Raw genomic sequence first — 17363 nt, forward strand, 5'->3', positions numbered from 1 at the left:
TTCTTCCTTTTTTATGATTTATTTATTTATTTTACACTAGGTCCTTGTTGGTTATCTATTTTATTTTATTTTTTAATTTAATTTATTATTATTTTTTTAAAGACAGAGATTCTTTATTTAAATCAGCAAACTCAGATTCTTCAAGCCCCAGCCCATGGTGGGCAGCCTTCCCTCCCCGGTCCCCTCACCCCCATCCCTTAGCCACAGAGAGGGGAATGGAAAATGAGAAGCCTGAAGGCCTCTGCCAGGGCAGGCTGCCTCAGAAGTGTGATGAGCACAGTCCAGCCGGGGCTGGGGGGCAGCCGCCACAGACCCCTCCGTATAAATTAAGTCCCTGCAGCCACAGCTGTGGATGAGGCGTACTTGTGGGGAGAAGGCCATTAGGCAGCATCCCTGACTCCCAGCCAAGGAATGGACAGGGCTTCCCCAGCACAGGGCTCAGGGGAAGAGAGGCCAGAGAGAAAGAGAAGAGGTAGGGTGGGGAGAGAGGGTGATGCCCCCCTAATTTTGGTCCTGGGGAAAAGAGGCCAGTTAGTCCAATTTTGGTGGATTTGGAGAAGGGAATGTATTAGTAAGCATAGTGTGGAGGCCACCATCAGGCACCCCCAGAGGAGACAGGCCAGGCCCCCACCCTGGCAGAGGGGAGGGTCAGAGCTCCAGGGGCCCTCAGGGAATGTCACTGCTAAAATAGATATATATATATAGATATATATATATATATCTATATATATATATACACACACACACACATATATATACACACATACATATATATATTAACCATTCACGGAAGGTAGGGGCAGGGCTGTGGGTGGGATCAGAGGATCTGTCATGGCATCCCGTAGCCAGTCATGCCTGCCTGTGATGCCCCGCGGTTGGTCCCCATCTGTAACCCAATCACATTCTTGCCCTCCTGCAGCTGGTCGTCTGAGAAGTTCCGAGGGTTCTCCTTGGATTTCTTGGGAAACCAGCTGGGATCTCCAGAGAAGAGCCCATTGTTCTGGGCTACCGCCAGCCCACCCAGGTTCATTAGTGTCCGCTGCACACAGGCCACGTTCTTTCCTTCCCAGAGGTCCACAGTCTGGAAGATGTCAGTGGTGTTGATGCCGTAGCGCTCGGCTGCTTGCAGGAACTGGGAGATCTGCTCCATCTGATTGAAGGCCATGGTGAAGGACTGGATCTTCCTCACTGGGGCCTGCCCCTCGGGGTACAGCCCGTTAATGAGGTCACACAGCACCGTGCCATCCTTGAGCCAGTTCTGGAAGTTCTCGCGCCCAGGCTGGGGCCAGCACACATCCTTGCGGCACTGGGTGGTGATCCATTGGATCAGGATCTGCTCCAGGTCCGCATCATATTGTTTCTCAATCTTCTGCTGCACCTCCCGGCTCAGGCCATAGGCAGGTCCCCTGTTGGCCATTCCAAAGGGTGGTGGTGTCTGGGGGAAGCGTTCACGCGGGCTGGAGAGCTGCGCACTCAAGGTGGGGTCTGCAGTGCAAGTGAAGCGCCCGGGCCGGGCCGCTATCTATTTTAAATATAGCAGTGTGTACATGTCAGTCCCAAACTCCCAATCTATCCCTCCCCCTACCCCCAGTAACCATGAGTTCATTCTCTTAAGTCTTTAAGTCTGTTTCTGTTTTGTAAATAAGCTCATCTGTATCATTTTTTTAAGATTCCACATATAAGCAATATCATATGATATTTGTCTTTGTCTGACTTACTTTACTCAGTATGATAATCTCCAGGTCCATCCATCTTGCTGCAAGTGGCATTATTTCATTCTTTTTAATGGCTGAGTCATATTCCTTTGTGTATATGTACGTCTTCTTTATCCGTTCCTCTGTCGATGGACATTTAGGTTGCTTACGTGTCTTAGTTATCGTAAATAGTGCTGCAATGAACATTGGGGTGCGTGTATCCTTTCAAACCATGTTTTTCTTGGAATATATGCCCAGGAGTGGGATTGCTGATTCATATGGTAGTTCTATTTTTAGTTTTTTAAGGAACCTCCATAGTGTTCTCCATAGTGGCTGTATCAATTTACATTCCCACTGACACTGTAGGAGGGTTCCCTTTTCTCCACACCCTCTCCAGCATTTGTTGTTTGTAGATACCTTCCCACTTTAATTTCTAATTGTTTTCTGATTGTAAATAAAAATGAAAGTGATTTTTTTAAAAAAGAATCATGACCCCCAAATAGATAAATGTTGGCAGTGGGCAGAGATGGGTTGGGAGCCAGAACAGACAAAGTAAATTAAGTAGGGCATTCCTGCCCAAAGGACACTAAAGGTCATCAGTGAACTTAGGATATGTGGCCCAGACATGAGCCCCATTCCCCAGGACAGCTGGTGATTCAAGGCTCCAGCCCCCCATTCCCTGAAGGCTCAGAGCTGCTCCTCCTCTTCGTCATTCACAGGGCTCCCTCTAGAGGTCAGAGTGTGCTACTGACATGATGGCCAAGTAGGGGCCCGCAGCACAAGGTGGATGGTCTCTCCCATAAAGGGGGTGGAGGGAAGGAGATTTAGTATGGTCCTTGCCCACCCCTGGAAGGTATCATTCTCTCCTCTGTGGGAGTGTGGAATTCTCCCCAGTGTTGGTCAGGTGGGTGAACCAAAATGGGAGTGCTGTGTGCCTGTGGAAGTCAAAGGGAGTGAAGATACCAGTTATTGTGAATTGGCAGACTCCACGCTGTGGGGAATGGACACGCTCCATATGGCCACTGATGGTGGGCGATGGAAATGTGGACCTCTTGGGTCTGGAGGGCCTTGTATGGGGTTACAAATTCAGGTCATGGGCTGGAAGTCTAAATAAGAAATGAAGCGGTGAGGGAAGTCACAAAAGTAAGTCAAACACCCTCAGGAGGCAGGAACAGGTCCGCAGGGCCTGGGACTGAAGGTTTCCCATTCTGTGCTGCTGATGTTATTAGCTGGTTTTCTAATGGTCACAAGCTCCTTGGGTGGCCAAGACACCTTCTTCCCACTGGTCCTCAGCAGTCCAGAAGTTGTAACCCTGTGGGTCAATTTCCTGGGCCGAGTGTCAGAGTAGGGCCACCGTCCTTGGGCTGCACTCACTGCAAGAGCAGAGGTGTAAACACAGAGGCAGCCTTTGGGAAGATGTCAAGTCAAAGTTAGAACCAAAGAAGTCCTCAGTTAAAAGAAACTGGTCAGAAGGAGAGTCTTGGTCATAACCAAAACAGTGGAAGTGGAAAGAAACAGATAAGGAAGGACTCAGATGAAATGTAACAGGGGCAGGACCAGAGTCTATAAAAATATACCTGTAGAGATTTTCTTAACCCGTTATCTGTCACAGACCCCCTTTGACAGTCTTGTGAAGCCTATGGACCTTCTCAGAAAAATGTTCTTAAATGCATAAATACCTAGGGATCCTGGGGAAAGAAATTATATACAAACATGGTTATTATCAAAATATATTTAAAAAAACAAATTTGTGCATCATAATGCATGTGATCCTTTATTAATATATTAAATAACAAACTAATATACTTTCAGTATAGGAATGGTTGCTATTTGTGTTTTGAGATAGAGTTTGTGTAATGTGATATGAAAATGATTTTAATTGGTGACAAAGTTACAAGTACTGATAATATTACCAAAATCTGTTACTTCTATTTACAGTGGAAGGAAATGGTAATTTTCAGGTAGACATTAGTGAAAATAAACATGTACCTTCTTCCTATCCAAGTTCACACCCCTGTAAATTCTGTCCACAGACTCCACTCGAGTACACTGTTCTAGGGTCATTTTCATAAGGAACCCATTTCTTTTCCTTAGCGCCCTACCCAGGAAAAGCGGAGCTATGGTTTCTCCAGGTTTGCCTAGTATAAGGTTTTAGTTCAATTGGCTTATATCAGAACTGGGAGGCAAAATCCTTCATTTCTTCCAGCTCAATGTTTTTCAAACATTTTGACCTACAACCCATAATAAGAAACGCATCTTGCATTGAGACCCAGCGCACATACACACAACTGAAACTAAAATTTCACAAAACAACACTCTACTATATGTAGTATACATACAGTACATAGTTTGCTAGGGCTACCATAACAAAATATCACAGACTGTAGGGCTTAAGCAGTGGAAATTTATTTTCTCACGGTTCTGGAGAATGGAAGTCCAAGATCAAAATGTCGGCAGGTTAGCTTACCCTTCCTCCTCCCCATATCCTCAAGTCCATTCTCTAGTAGGTCTGCGTCTTTATTCCCATCTTGCCCCTAGGTTCTTCATGACCATATTGTTGTTGTTGTTTTTTAGATTCCATATATATGTGTTAGCATATGGTATTTGTTTTTCTCTTTCTGACTTACTTCACTCTGTGTGACAGACTCTAGGTCCATCCACCTCACTACAAAAGACTCAATTTCATTTCTTTTTATGGCTGAGTAATATCCATTGTATATATGTGCCACAACTTCTTTATCCATTCATCCGATGATGGACACTTAGGTTGCTTCCATGTCCTGGCTATCGTAAATAGAGCTGCAATGAACATTGTGGTACTGAACTCTTTTTGAATTATGGTTTTTTCAGGGTATATGCCCAGTAGTGGGATTGCTGGGTCGTATGACAATCACTATTTTTTTAAACTTGCTGTAACAAGTTTAAAAAACTTGGCTCATTAAATACCCTGAATGTGTCGAAATCATGTTTCTCTATTGTTTCAAATTTAGCTAAAAACTAAACATAACATAATACAGTCAAGGAAGTGACATCTCCTCACCTTTGCCATATTCTATTGAGTAGAAGAATGTCACAGGTCCTGCCACATTCAAAGGAAAGAGATTACACAAGGTCATGAACCCCAAGAGAGGGACCATGAGGGGTCATCCTAGAGTCTGTCCGCCATACACACTCTGGAGGAGACAGTCTGAGTTTGGCCTAGGTAATAAACCAGATGAAGGTAATAAAAACAATGAATGTGAGTGAGCTCAAAAGCTTCACGTCCTTTACGTGTGTAGCTTTTAACCTACACAATAAGGTTGAGATAAGTAACGGTACTCTCATTTTACAGATGAGTTACCTGGAGGAGACTATATTTCCCTGGCTGGGGAGTTGGGCCAAGGGGAGTATCTGGACTTAGAGGAACCAAAGAGTCAGTATCATTAGACGACCCAGGCTCAGGCTGAGAACCATCCGGGTTCAGTGGCAGAGACCAAACAGAGCTTCACCAACACTTGCAGACCATGCACTGACATTTGACTGACCACCCCAGGACACTTGCATTGAGAACTTACTCTCTTTGTTGGCAGAGGGCAGTAGTTATTTGTTCTCTTGGTAACCACCCAGCAGATGTCGTGCCTGATGGTGCCTGTGTTTAATCCATCCAAACTCTCTTCTGTGCACACTATCTCCAAGAACCCAAGATATTAATGAGCCCCTGCAACTGGCAGGGGGGCTTGAAGACCTGAGAAGTGTGGAAGGTTCAGCCTGGTTGGGGTACAAGAAGGCTGTCTTCAGCATGTCAAGCTCAGGGGATGGGAATCCTAAATCCTAGCAACACAGCCATGGGTGAAACATCTATTTTCCTTCAAGTATCCACTACGTGAGGGACTAGAGACATAAGTGAATAAAGCAGAGACTGTCTCTAGTAACTAAGGAAAATTCAGATTTCATTCATGTACTATGGTTGTGTTTGTTATACGCAGCAAACATTTATTGACTCCTTCCTGTTGATGGGAGATATAAAGATGAATAATTTCTCTCTCCGCCTAATCCAGGAAGAATACAGCATAGATAGATTAGTGCTATAATAGAGGGACCGAAGAAGTATCCACGGAAGTATCCTGTAGGGCGAAGGGAAGGAGAGGAATTTCACGGGAGGCTTCTTGGAGAAGATAAATCATTTCCTTTGCAGTTAGGCATTGTAGAATTGGTAGCACTCTGCTACATGGCTGCTGAAGAGTGAGGCCTATACAAGGCAAAGCTTGAGCAAAACCCTGGAAGCCAAGCTGTGGGGAGAATTGGTGGAAACTATGGTTGAGGGAGTACTCAACCATACTTGAGAGGTAGGAGGGACTGAATTATTAAGGCCTTTGAACTGGGTTTATGGGTTTGGAATCGATTTTGGTGTTTTTTTGTTTGTTTGTTTTGTTTTTTTTGTTTTTTTTTGTTTTGTGGTACGCGGGCCTCTCACTGTTGTGGCCTCTCCCGTTGCGGAGCACAGGCTCCGGACACGCAGGCTCAGTGGCCATGGCTCACGGGCCTAGCCGCTCTGCGGCATGTGGGATATTCCCGGACCGGGGCACGAACCCGTGTCCCCTGCATCAGCAAGCGGACTCCCAACCACTGCGCCACCAGGGTAGCCCTGGAATAGATTTTGAAGTCACTGGAACATCATGGTTGGAAAGAACAGGTTCAGAGGAAGACTTTAGAAAAAGAACTCTGCGGAGGACAGGTTGAGTGTAGGAAGAGATTTGAGTGAGACCGTGTTAGTATAATCCAGACAGGAATTAACGAAAGGTTGAGCCGAGGCTACGGAAGCAACTGGAAAGGAGGTGCAGAGGTCCATAGGGTGACTCTGGGAGATGGAAGAGTGGAAACCAACAAGAATTAAACCAAGGGCAGAGAAGATGGTAATGCCATTAACCAAACCCAGAAACAAGGGGGAGGAGTACACAGGTGAGGCAAATCAATGAAGGTGTCTGATATGTTAAGTCTCAGGGGCTTGTAAGACATATTTGTGGGACTGTAGGTATACAATTCAAGACAGAGTTATCGGGCTTCCCTGGTGAGAGTCGGCCTGCCGATACAGGGGACACGGGTTCGTGCCCCGGTCCGGGAAGATCCCACATGCCGCGGAGCGGTTGGGCCCGTGAGCCATGGCCGCTGAGCCTGCGCGTCCGGAGACTGTGCTCCGCAATGGGAGAGGCCACAACAGTGAGAGGCCCGCGTACCGCAAAAAAAAAAAAAAAAAAAAGAGAGTTATCTTTATCACCACGCCGACAAAATATTGAGTCATTTTCGAGAACAGTATTTGAAACTGTGAGAGTGCATTAAACTAGTTAGGAAGATAGTAGAGCATTGAGAGAGGGCTGGAGAGTGCTGTATATGCGAGAAAGAAGAAGTAGAAAGCAACTTAATAGGGACAGAAGTAGAATCAGGAGAGAGTGTGGTTCTGGTGACCAAGGGAAGAATTTTTTTTCTGAGGATAGTTATAGATATATATCTATTCTTTTTCAGATTCTTTTCCCATAGGGAAGAACATTTTAAGGAGGAATTACTGTTGGTAAACTAGACAAGATGAGAACTAAGCAAGGACCACTGGGTGAGGTGAGTAGGTCTCTGGCAACTTTGGGGAGCAGCTTGAGAAGAGTGGCAGAAGCAGAATGGACTGCCTAAGGAGAGAGGAGGCTAAGGTATATTCCATCAGTTACTTTTAGGAGAAATTTGAGAAGGGAAGAGTGTGAGAAAGGAAAGTGCCTTGAGGAAGGAGAGGGTATTTGAGACATTCTTGTAGCCACGAGCTACTCTTTTCCTCGCAAGAACACAGCTGTGCACGACAGGAAGAAGGGATGCGAGCCCCATTTATTTCTTAACACAAAACTCCAGATCTAAATTACCATCTGGGAAGGGAGGAGGGGGACATTAACTCTATTGTCAGATTCAGATTTTGCTCCGGCAGCTTTGGCTAAGTCTACTGCAGCTGTATAAACTCCACCCCTCCACCCCAAACAAAACAACAAAACACCACCGCCACCCTCCGCTTCTTCGTAATCTGGAAAAACCGAGCAGGTGCACCGTGCCGGAGTCCTGCGCCAAAGGCCCCCTCTCCGAGCCGGCTTTAACCCGAAGGTGCTCGGCTCCGGATCGGGTCCGGCCTGGTGTGCCGCTCCCGACGCGGCGCGCCGGGCGCAAACCCGACAGAGTCGCTTCAGTTCCGCCCACCCGATCCTCCCACGATGCTCAGGCTTTGCGGGCCGTGGCCTCTGTGGGGACATCAAGAACAGTCAGGAAAGCCCTCGGCCCTGCCTGCAGCCCCTTCGGCCCGCTGCAGTCGGCCTCCATTACCTTTTCCCGCGCCGCACCGCCCTCGGGAAAATGAAACCTTGTGGCTTCAGCTGAGGCAAAAGGGTATGAGCTTTTTACTAGGCAAAGAGAAAATGCAGAACCGACTCTACACAGCAAAGGGGTGTGTTGCCCCGGCCCGGTCGCCCGGACGCCCCGCCCAGGCCCGCCCTCTCGGCACCGGGGACTACATTTCCCAGAGGCCTCAGCGGCCTCGAGGGGCAGGCCCGTCCGCTCTCCGCTCACACTGAGCGGTGACTGGCTTCTCCGGAGGAGGGCGGGGCCTACCCCAGCCAATGGGTGAGAGGCTCGTTACGGCGGCGGAAGCAGCGGCGCTGGGCTGAGGGGTGGGGGGCAGAGTGCTAGCGCCTCGGAGGCGGCGGCGGGTCCGGGAGCCCGAGGACGCCGGCTCCACAGGCGGAGAGCGCAGGAGAGCGAGCTCGAGGCGGCGCGGCGGCCACTCGGCGCAGCACTCAGGTAATGGCGGGACGGGCGCCCGGGAGCGGAGGGGAGGAGAGGGGAGGAGACGAGGGGGCGGGGCGGCCGAGCCGGGCTGCAGCGTCCTTCCCGCTGCGCGTCCCCGGGGAAGGGCAGCGGTCCCTCGTCTCCTGCGGCGCAAACCTGAGCTCTTTCGCGAGCTGAGCACGGCTTTTGGGCCGGCGGCAGAGGCCGGGTGTCCTGTGGCAAGGAAGGGAGAGGCGTCGGGAGGGCTGGGCTGATTCGGGCGTGGGGGCGTGGCGGGCGTGGGCCTTGGCGGGGAAGCTGAGAGGCCGGGGGAGCGCGGGCGGGCGGGCGGCCCAGGGAGTTTGGCTCCTGGAGCAGTTTAAAGTGACTCTCCACATCCGGGCCCTGCGCCCGCCGCTTTCAGACCCTGACCGAGGCGGGGCCTCCGAGCTCCCCGCCCCTTTCGCCTGCGGCGCTTGTCTGTCTCTGCCATTGGCTCAGCCTCGAGAGGTTTGGGCTGCCCCGGCGAGGCTCGTGTCTGATTGGCTGGCAGTCGGCGGGAGGGTGGGGCGGGATCTCAGCGTGCAGGCAGCGTTGGATTGGTGCGGGCCGCGGACTGACGCGCCCGGCGTGGGGCCAATGGGCGGGCGGGGGAGGTAGGGGCAGGTTCGGGGGAAGAGGACTGGAGCGCAGCGGCAGCCGGGCGGCGGGGGTGAGCGGGGCCGGCGGGGCTGGACAGCGGCGGGCCCGAGGCGCGCTGCGGCACGAGTCGTCCCCGCGACCTCGGAGCACAGCGCTGCCACCAAGATGGGTCCTCCGCGGCAACCCCAGCCCGGCGAGGTGGAATCGGGAGGGGCGGGCGGCGGGCGGCGGCAGGTAAAGGGCACACTGGTCCCGGGGCTCCTCAGAACGCCTGCCCCCTCCTCAGGGATGGAGTCTCAGAGACCCGGAATGTCTGGAGACCTGTGTTCTCCGATCTCAGCGGGGGGCTTCAGGGTGGGGGCAGGATTGCGGGCGTATCGGGGATATCGGCTCCTGAAGAAGGAGTGGGGGGTCGATTTTAGGGAAAGTGGTGAAGGTCTCGGTTCCCTTTGGCTCAGTGGGGCTCTGTGAAAGGGGCGGGGGAGAAATCCGTCAATGGAGGCCTGTGCAGGAAAGCGTTTGAGAATTCCTTTCGGATCAGGTCTTGATGGAAGGTTTCTGATCCCGTCTTAGGACAGGGCATCTGCCTCCGATTCCTCCTGTGACACACTGATGACAGTTCTGTTCACCTTGGTGTGAGGCTTAAGTCTTTCAAAGGCACATGCCATTTGTCATGAAACTTTACACAGAAGTATATATATTGTGTTAAGACCTGTCACGTGGATGTTATACACAATGCAGTGTCGACTTATGTGGCAATCCACAGGTATTGGGGAGCGGTGTCATAATATCCCCCAGCACCACATAAACGATTTTACCATTAATTGAACCTATGTACATCAAAAACTTAAACAGTTTACACCATTTCTGCACTGTATATTGAACACAAGTATCATTTTAGATAGATGATGCTACATTTGTTTTTCTAAGGGAAGATGTAGGTACTAAAAATGCTTTACTTTCTCATTATTGATTCTAATATCAGAGTCCAGTAATAACCATATGCCTATGCACTGCAGGTGGAAATGAGTTCTCAACAGTTTCCTCGGTTAGGAACCCCCTCCACCGGGCTAAGCCAGGCTCCTTCACAGATAGCCAACAGTGGTTCTGCAGGATTGATAAACCCAGCTGCAACAGGTGAGATGTGTGATATTTTTCTATATTGCTTCCTGCACTAAAAATATTGCCAGTTTTCTAACTTAAAAATTAGCAAATTCTTTGTGGGATTTTAGTAAATACTAGGTTATCAAATTTGAAAAAAGGATATATTACAGTTCTAATTTAAATAGGGCTTGCTTTCTTCCTGTTTTAACCACTTGATTCACATGTACAGAGTGTACACGAAACTTACAGTGAAGCACGCCTACAAGAACTATTTTTTTTAATGTATTAATATGTTCTTATTTAATTAAGGCCCAGAGGTGTAATAATTATGCCATGAGGGAATGCAAAGGTGTGTACGGTGTAGGTCTTGCCTTTCAGGAGCTTACTGTATAGGAAAAGAGATTTTAAAAAGATGTGTATACGCACATATACTACGCAACTCGGTTTTTAGTTGTATACTCTTTGAATGCTGAAGATCAGTGGCCTCAGCTGGTGATGATTTTGCCCCCCCCAGGGAATATTTGGCGATGTCTCGGTACACTTCTAGGTGTCACAAGTAGGGGATGCTCTTGGCATTGGATATTTAGAGGCCCGGGATGCTGCTAAATACTCGACGTTAAGCAGGACAGCCCCCAACCCCACAGCAAAGTATCTAGTCCAGTCAGCAGTGCTGAAGTTGAGTTACTCCTTCAAATAACTCTGTATTCTGTGTATCAAGTGGAAAGGTGGCATTGCAAAGTGAAGTAAGGCACTCCTTTTTTTATTCGTCTTTCTTTACAGTCTGATTTCTATGTTCCTCATCATGGTAAATGGTACTACCGTCTACTTATTGCTCAAACCAGAAACTCAGGCATGGTGTTTAATTGTTCTGTCTTTGTCTCTCACCTGTGAGCTGTGACCTCCTTCCTATTGCTTCGCCTCCTTCCTGCCAACTTCGTTTTTGTTACAAATTTCTTTCAGTTCTCTTTAGGCTTAAAGTAACTTTAAGCTACTTTATTCCTCCTGCTTAATAGTAGCTGTTCATATTGAACAGATATGAACAGATGATATCTGTTGAACAGCTGAACAGATGATAAGTTCTCAATCTTCTTGACCTTGGGACTTTACACAGTCCAGTTTTGTTTTGTTTGTTTGCCACAATCTTTCATCTTCCTTTGCACACTTATTTATCTGGCTAACTCTTTGTTCTTCCTTGAGGTTTCCTCTCAGATGTCACTTTCTCTGGGAAGTCTTTACTGACTCCATCATCCACAGCAACTCAAGGTCGGGCCGCCTCCTAGAATGAAAGCTAGGACCTATCTGTTCATGCTCCTTTGTATGCACTATCCTTGCTACAGGGTAGAGGTCAACAAATTCTTTTAGCGCCACTTCAAGTTCCTGACCCCTTAACAAAGATTTTTGACAGTGTTTTATCTTTTGTATGAATTCACAGCAGAATTTTTTTTTTTTTTTTTTTTGGCCAAGCTGCATGGCTTGCGGGATCTTAGTTCCCCGACCAGGGATTGAACCCAGGACACAGCAGTGAAAGTGCCAAGTCCTAACCACTGGAGTGCCAGGGAATCCCCACAACAGAATAATTTAAAGGAGCATAGCTAAAGAGAATTTTTTTTTTAATAAAAATCCATTTTTAATTAATTTATTTTATTTATTTATTTTTGGCTGCGTTGGGTCTTCGTTGCTGCACGCGGGCTTTCTCTAGTTGTGTCGAGCGGGGTCTACTCTTCGTTGCGGTGCGCGGGCTTCTCACTGCAGTGGCTTCTCTTGTTGCGGAGCATGGGCTCTAGGCGCATCAGCTTCAGTAGTTGTGGCTTACAGGCTCAGTAGTTGTGGCTTGCGGGCTCTAGAGCGCAGGCTCAGTCATTGTGGTGCACGGGCTTAGTTGCTCCACGGCACGTGGGATCTTCCTGGACCAGGGCTTGAACCCGTGTCCCCTGCATTGGCAGGCGGATTCTTAACCACTGCGCCACCAGGGAAGCCCAAAAGAGAATATTTTTGAACATCTATTTGCAAGAATTTTACTGCTCATTAAAAAGGGTATCAATTAGCAATGATTGCCCTCAGACTTCGTTGAGAAGGAAATCATTGACTTAGACCAAAATTGCCTATAATTTTACTTCTGAAATGTGTATGTTGTTTCCTTCAGTTGCTCTTAAAAAGAAAATAAAAGTTTTCCTTAAGTAGTTAGATGTCTTTCTATATTTCCTGTTGCTCTTATTGGAAGAAGTAATTTGGGATCCTACGCATGTCAGGATTTCAAGTACACGTCCACAGTACGGAAGTATAGATTACAACCAGTTCTCTTAACTACTGCTTCAAGGTTCTTTTCTGATAAAAATAAACAACTTCAAATACCTAGAAGGAAACGATACATAGTTGCAAAAAGAGCTTAGTGGAAAATGGTCAGTGCATATATCTTAAATGAAAGTGTCAAAAATCAAAGTCTTCCTGGACAGATAGGTTTGGGGGAAAGTTATGAAATTGTCCATTTCCTTTAAAATTTTAATTAGGGGAAAATCTGGGCAGTGGGGAAGGTTAAAAATCAGTTGGTAATGGAAAGACAGAAGTAAAACTCTTTATTCACACGCATCACGTATACAGAAAATACTAAATTTTTTGTTTGTTGTTTTGTTTTGTTTTGTTTTTTGAGGTATGCGGGCCTCTCACTGTTGTGGCCTCTCCCCTTGCGGAGCACAGGCTCCGGACGCGCAGGCTCAGTGGCCATGGCTCACGGGCCCAGCCGCTCCGCGGCATGTGGGATCTTCCCGGACCGGGGCACGAACCCATGTCCCCTGTATCGGCAGGCGGACTCTCAACCACTGTGCTACCAGGGAAGCCCCTAAATGTTTTTTAAAAGCTGTTGGAACTAATAAGTGAAATTACTAAAGGTTGCAGGATAAAAGTTCAGTGTACAGAAATCAATTATATTTCTAAATACTAGTAATGAATAGTGAAATTTTAAAAGTGTCATTTACAGTAGCATTAAAAAAAAACAAACCCATAGGACTTCCCTGGTGGCGCAGTGGTTGAGAGTCCACCTGCTGATGCAGGGAACATGCGTTCGTGCCCCAGTCCGGGAAGATCCCACATACCATGGAGTGGCTGGACCCGTGGGCCATGGCCGCTGAGCCTGTGCGTCCGGAGCCTGTGCTCCTCAACGGGAGAGGCCACGACAGTGAGAGGTCCGCGTACCGCAAAAAAAAAAAAAAAAAAAAAAAAAACAACCCACAAAATACTTAGGAATAAGTTAACAAAATATGTGTATGACCTGGGGTTAGAAAACTATGTAAAACATTGCTGAGAGAAGTTAAAGACCTAGATAAATGAAAAGATCTATCATGTTCATGGATTGGAAAACTCAGTATTTTCCTTTACCCAAAGGGATCTTTAGATTCAAATGAATCCTAATCAAATTCACATCAAGTACTTTTCTAAAAATTGAATCTAAAATTAAATCTAAAATTTATGTGAAAACCAAAGGACCTAGAATAGCCAAAGCAATTTTGACAAAAAAGAAGAAGAAAGTTGGGGGACTCCACTGCCTTACTTCAAGACTTGGTATAAAGCTGCACTAATCAAGACAGTGTGATATTAGCATAAATCACTGGATCATTGGTACAAACTAGAGGATCCAGAAATAGACCCACACATAATGGTCAATTGATTTTTGATAAAAGTACATAGATAATTCAATAGGGGAATGATCGTCTTTTTAACAGAATAGCGCCAGAACACCAGAATATCCATATGAAAAAAAATAAACCTTGACCTTTACTTCCACTGTGCACATAAATTAACTCGAAATGTATAATTATGGACCTAAGTATAAAACTTAAAATTTCTAAAAGAAAAATATAGGAGAAACAGTTTGTTACCTTAGAGTAAGTAAAAATTGCTTAGGGCACGAAAAACACTGATTATAAAGGAGGCAACTAATACACTGTACTTCATCAACATCACAAATGACTGCTCTGCAAAAGACACTGTTAGTACAATACAAAGGCAAGCCACCAAATGAGAGAAGACATTTGTGATAAATGTGTCAACAAAGGACTTACATCTGGAATATATAAAAAACTTGTAACTCAATAGCAAAAAAGGCAAACAGCTTGTTTTTTTTGTTTGTTTGTTTTTAAGGGATGAAATATGTGAATAGACACTTTACCAAAGATGCTGTATAAAGGCCAGATAAACACAAAAGATATTCAACTGTATTACTCCTCAGGGCAATGCAAATTAAAACCACAGTGAGAAACTGCTATACACCCACTAGAATGACTAAAACAAAAAGACTGACAATACCGAGTTTTGACGTGTTTGTCGAGCAAGCAGAACCCATGCATTGGTGGGAATGCAAAGTAATCCAGCCACTTTGGTAAGCAGTTTGGCATAGTATGTTAAAAAAATTTAACGTAAACTTACCATACAACCCAGCAGTCTCATTCCTAGGTATTTACCCAAGATAAATGAAAATGGGTGTCACACATACAGTGACTTCTCCTTCAGTGTTCATAGAAGCATTATTCATAATAGCCAAACCCTGGAAAGAACCCAGATTTTATCAACTGGTGACTGGATAAGCAAAGTTTGGTTTAATCCATACAGTGGAATACTACTCAATGGTAAAAAGAAGCAAACTAGCATTATAAACAGTAACGTGGATGAACGTCAAAAGCATTTTACTGAGAGAAAGAAGCCAGACCCAAAGGACCACGTACTGTGTGGTTCTATCTCTATGAAATTCCAGAAAAGACAAAGCAGTGGTGATAGAACCATCAATAGATCAGTGGTTTCTAAGGAGTAGGGGTGGGAGGGAGGGAACTGACTGCAAAGGGGCATGAATGAACTTGTTAGAGTAAGGGAAATGTTCTATGTCATGATTGTGTTGTGATAACAGTACTGAATACATTTGTGAAAATTTAGTTTTATACAAAAAATTAGTAGATTTTATATGTAAATTGTACCTCAGTTAATAATAAAGCTGATTAAAAAATGGACAAGATATGAACATATACTTTACAAAGGAAGATGTATATGAATGGCCGATGGTCACATAAAAAGAAGTTCTACATTACCAGTCAGCATGGAAATGTTAATTAAAACCACAATGAGATACCCAGTACACACCCACTAGAATATCTGTGTGTCAAGAATCCGTGAGGATGAGGAACAACTGGACCGCTAATACACACTGCCTGTGGGAACATGAGATAATACAACCACTTTGGAAAGTACTTCGGCAGTTTCATATGAAGTTTACCATTTGACCCAGCCATTCTGCTCCTAACTTGTTGGTGAGAATGTAAAAAAAAAAAATCATTGAACTCTCTTTAGAATAGCCATTTTATTGTATGCAAATTATACCTCGATAAAGCAGTTTTAAAAATCAAAATTTTTTAAAAATCTGAATGACCTAGGAGAAGGGTCAATGTATAGCAGAATATAAAATATATTAATCTTTTCTCCCGGCGCTTTTTTCCTCCAAGAGAAAAGTTCTAATTTTTTTTCCTGGGGAGATCATTGAACAAGGACTCAGAGTACTTACGGATATTTATTCTAGAGTTGTTGACAATAGCAAAAATTTGGAAATAACCTAAAAGCTCATCGATGATATAATGGTTTAAAAAGGTATAGTACATCTATTCAATAGAATTTCATTTAGCGCTTTTGAAATGATGCAGTGTATATTCATATTACTTAGCGATTCCACTCTTAGGTGGAATCCAATAGCAATGGTAATGTTCACCAAAAGACATACGCGTGAATATTACTAGCATTCCTATTCATAATAGTAAAAAAAAAAAACCACAAAAAACCTGAAAACTAACTGGGAGTAAAATGGATAATTTGTGATTTATTCAAGCAATGGCATACTGTACTGAGAATGAAGGAGCTACGGCTACATGCAATAACATGCACAAATCTTATACCTATAAGTGAGAGAGACAAGAACCGGGTACATTTGTTACGAGTATATTTATATAAGTTCAAAAATAGACAACAGTAACCTATAGTTATAGAAGTTAGCATAGTGAGTATCCTTGGGAGGGACAGTGACTGGAATCAGGCTGAACAGAGGGTTTATGGGGATCCGGTAGCATTCTGCTGGTTGATCTAGGGGCTGGTAACTCAGGTGTATTCCGTTTGTGAAAGTTTATTGAGCTATACACTTGTCTTTATGAAGGTTATAGTTAAATAAAAAGTTAAGTAAATAAAAACCCACCTAAGATTAAAGAGCTGAGAAGTGTCTGACGTTTTACCAAAATAGTAACTTGGTGCCTTTAGGGGATAGACTTTGGGAGCAGCTTTACTTTCTTTATAGTTTTCCAAGTAATTAAAATTTTTTACGTAAGTATAATCTTTATGTTCAGAAAAATAATGTCAGTGTTGTTTTGGGAAAATGATAGTGCAAATTAATATTTTCACAGACTCTCCTCTTTCATTACATTAGTTCCTTGATTTTTAATAAATTTTTTTAATCATTGTGTTCTGAATTCACAGCATTTTAAAATTTATTTTTAGTTTTATTTATTTTGGGCTGCGTTGGGTCTTTATTGCTGCACACAGGCTTTCTCTAGTTGCGGTGAGCGGGGGCTACTCTTCGTTGCAGTGCTCAGGCTTCTCATTGCGGTGGCTTCTCTTGTTGCGGAGCATGGGCCCTAGGTGCACGGGCTCTAGAGTGCAGGCTCAGTAGTTGTGGCGCACGGGCTTAGTTGCTCTGTGGCATGTGAGATCTTCCCGGACCAGGGATCGAACCCGTGTTCCCAGCATTGGCAGGCGGATTCTTAACCAGCACGCCACCAGGGAAGTCCCAGTTCCTTGATTTTTTTAACTCAATTTTTGAATACATTACATGTTCTCATGGTCCAAAATTCCAAAAGAAAAAAGAGTATACACTGAAAAGTATCTCTCCTTCCTGTCCCCCACTCACCCACTTTCTTTCCTTTCAGGCAAACAAGATGCTTTGGAGATATGTTATCCATATACAAATACAAATGTATTTATACTTGTGTGTATTTTATTTACTTTTTCTCTGTTCTGTACCTTGGTATTTTCATATATCTTTTTCACAATATATATATTATACATTTTCCCATAAGAGTACCTAAAAAGCTTTCTTGTTTTATTTTTATAGTTGCATGGTAGTCTATTGTGTGA

At 45.1% G+C, this 17363-nt stretch overlaps 2 protein-coding genes across 7 annotated transcripts in view; one reads left to right on the forward strand and one right to left on the reverse strand.

Annotated features, from left to right (window-relative positions):
- Positions 1–829: 829 nt before the first annotated feature.
- LOC132495073 (transgelin-2-like) lies at positions 830–1485 on the reverse strand. The gene has a single exon (XM_060106664.1). It carries the CDS (start codon positions 1415–1417, stop codon positions 830–832), a length of 588 nt encoding a protein of 195 aa, XP_059962647.1. The 5' UTR covers positions 1418–1485.
- Positions 1486–8351: 6866 nt separating this feature from the next.
- SAP130 (Sin3A associated protein 130) overlaps positions 8352–17363 on the forward strand; it is a 76421-nt gene continuing 67409 nt past the window's right edge. For all 6 annotated transcript variants that reach the window (XM_060106915.1, XM_060106917.1, XM_060106916.1 and 3 more), the window contains exons 1-2: positions 8352–8495; positions 10124–10241. In XM_060106915.1, the coding sequence (XP_059962898.1) occupies positions 10130–10241 (112 nt within the window). In that variant the 5' untranslated portion in view covers positions 8352–8495; positions 10124–10129. The remainder of the gene's footprint in view (positions 8496–10123; positions 10242–17363) is intronic.

This window comes from Mesoplodon densirostris, chromosome 8 (assembly GCF_025265405.1).
Source record: "Mesoplodon densirostris isolate mMesDen1 chromosome 8, mMesDen1 primary haplotype, whole genome shotgun sequence".
Lineage (NCBI taxonomy): Eukaryota > Metazoa > Chordata > Mammalia > Artiodactyla > Ziphiidae > Mesoplodon > Mesoplodon densirostris.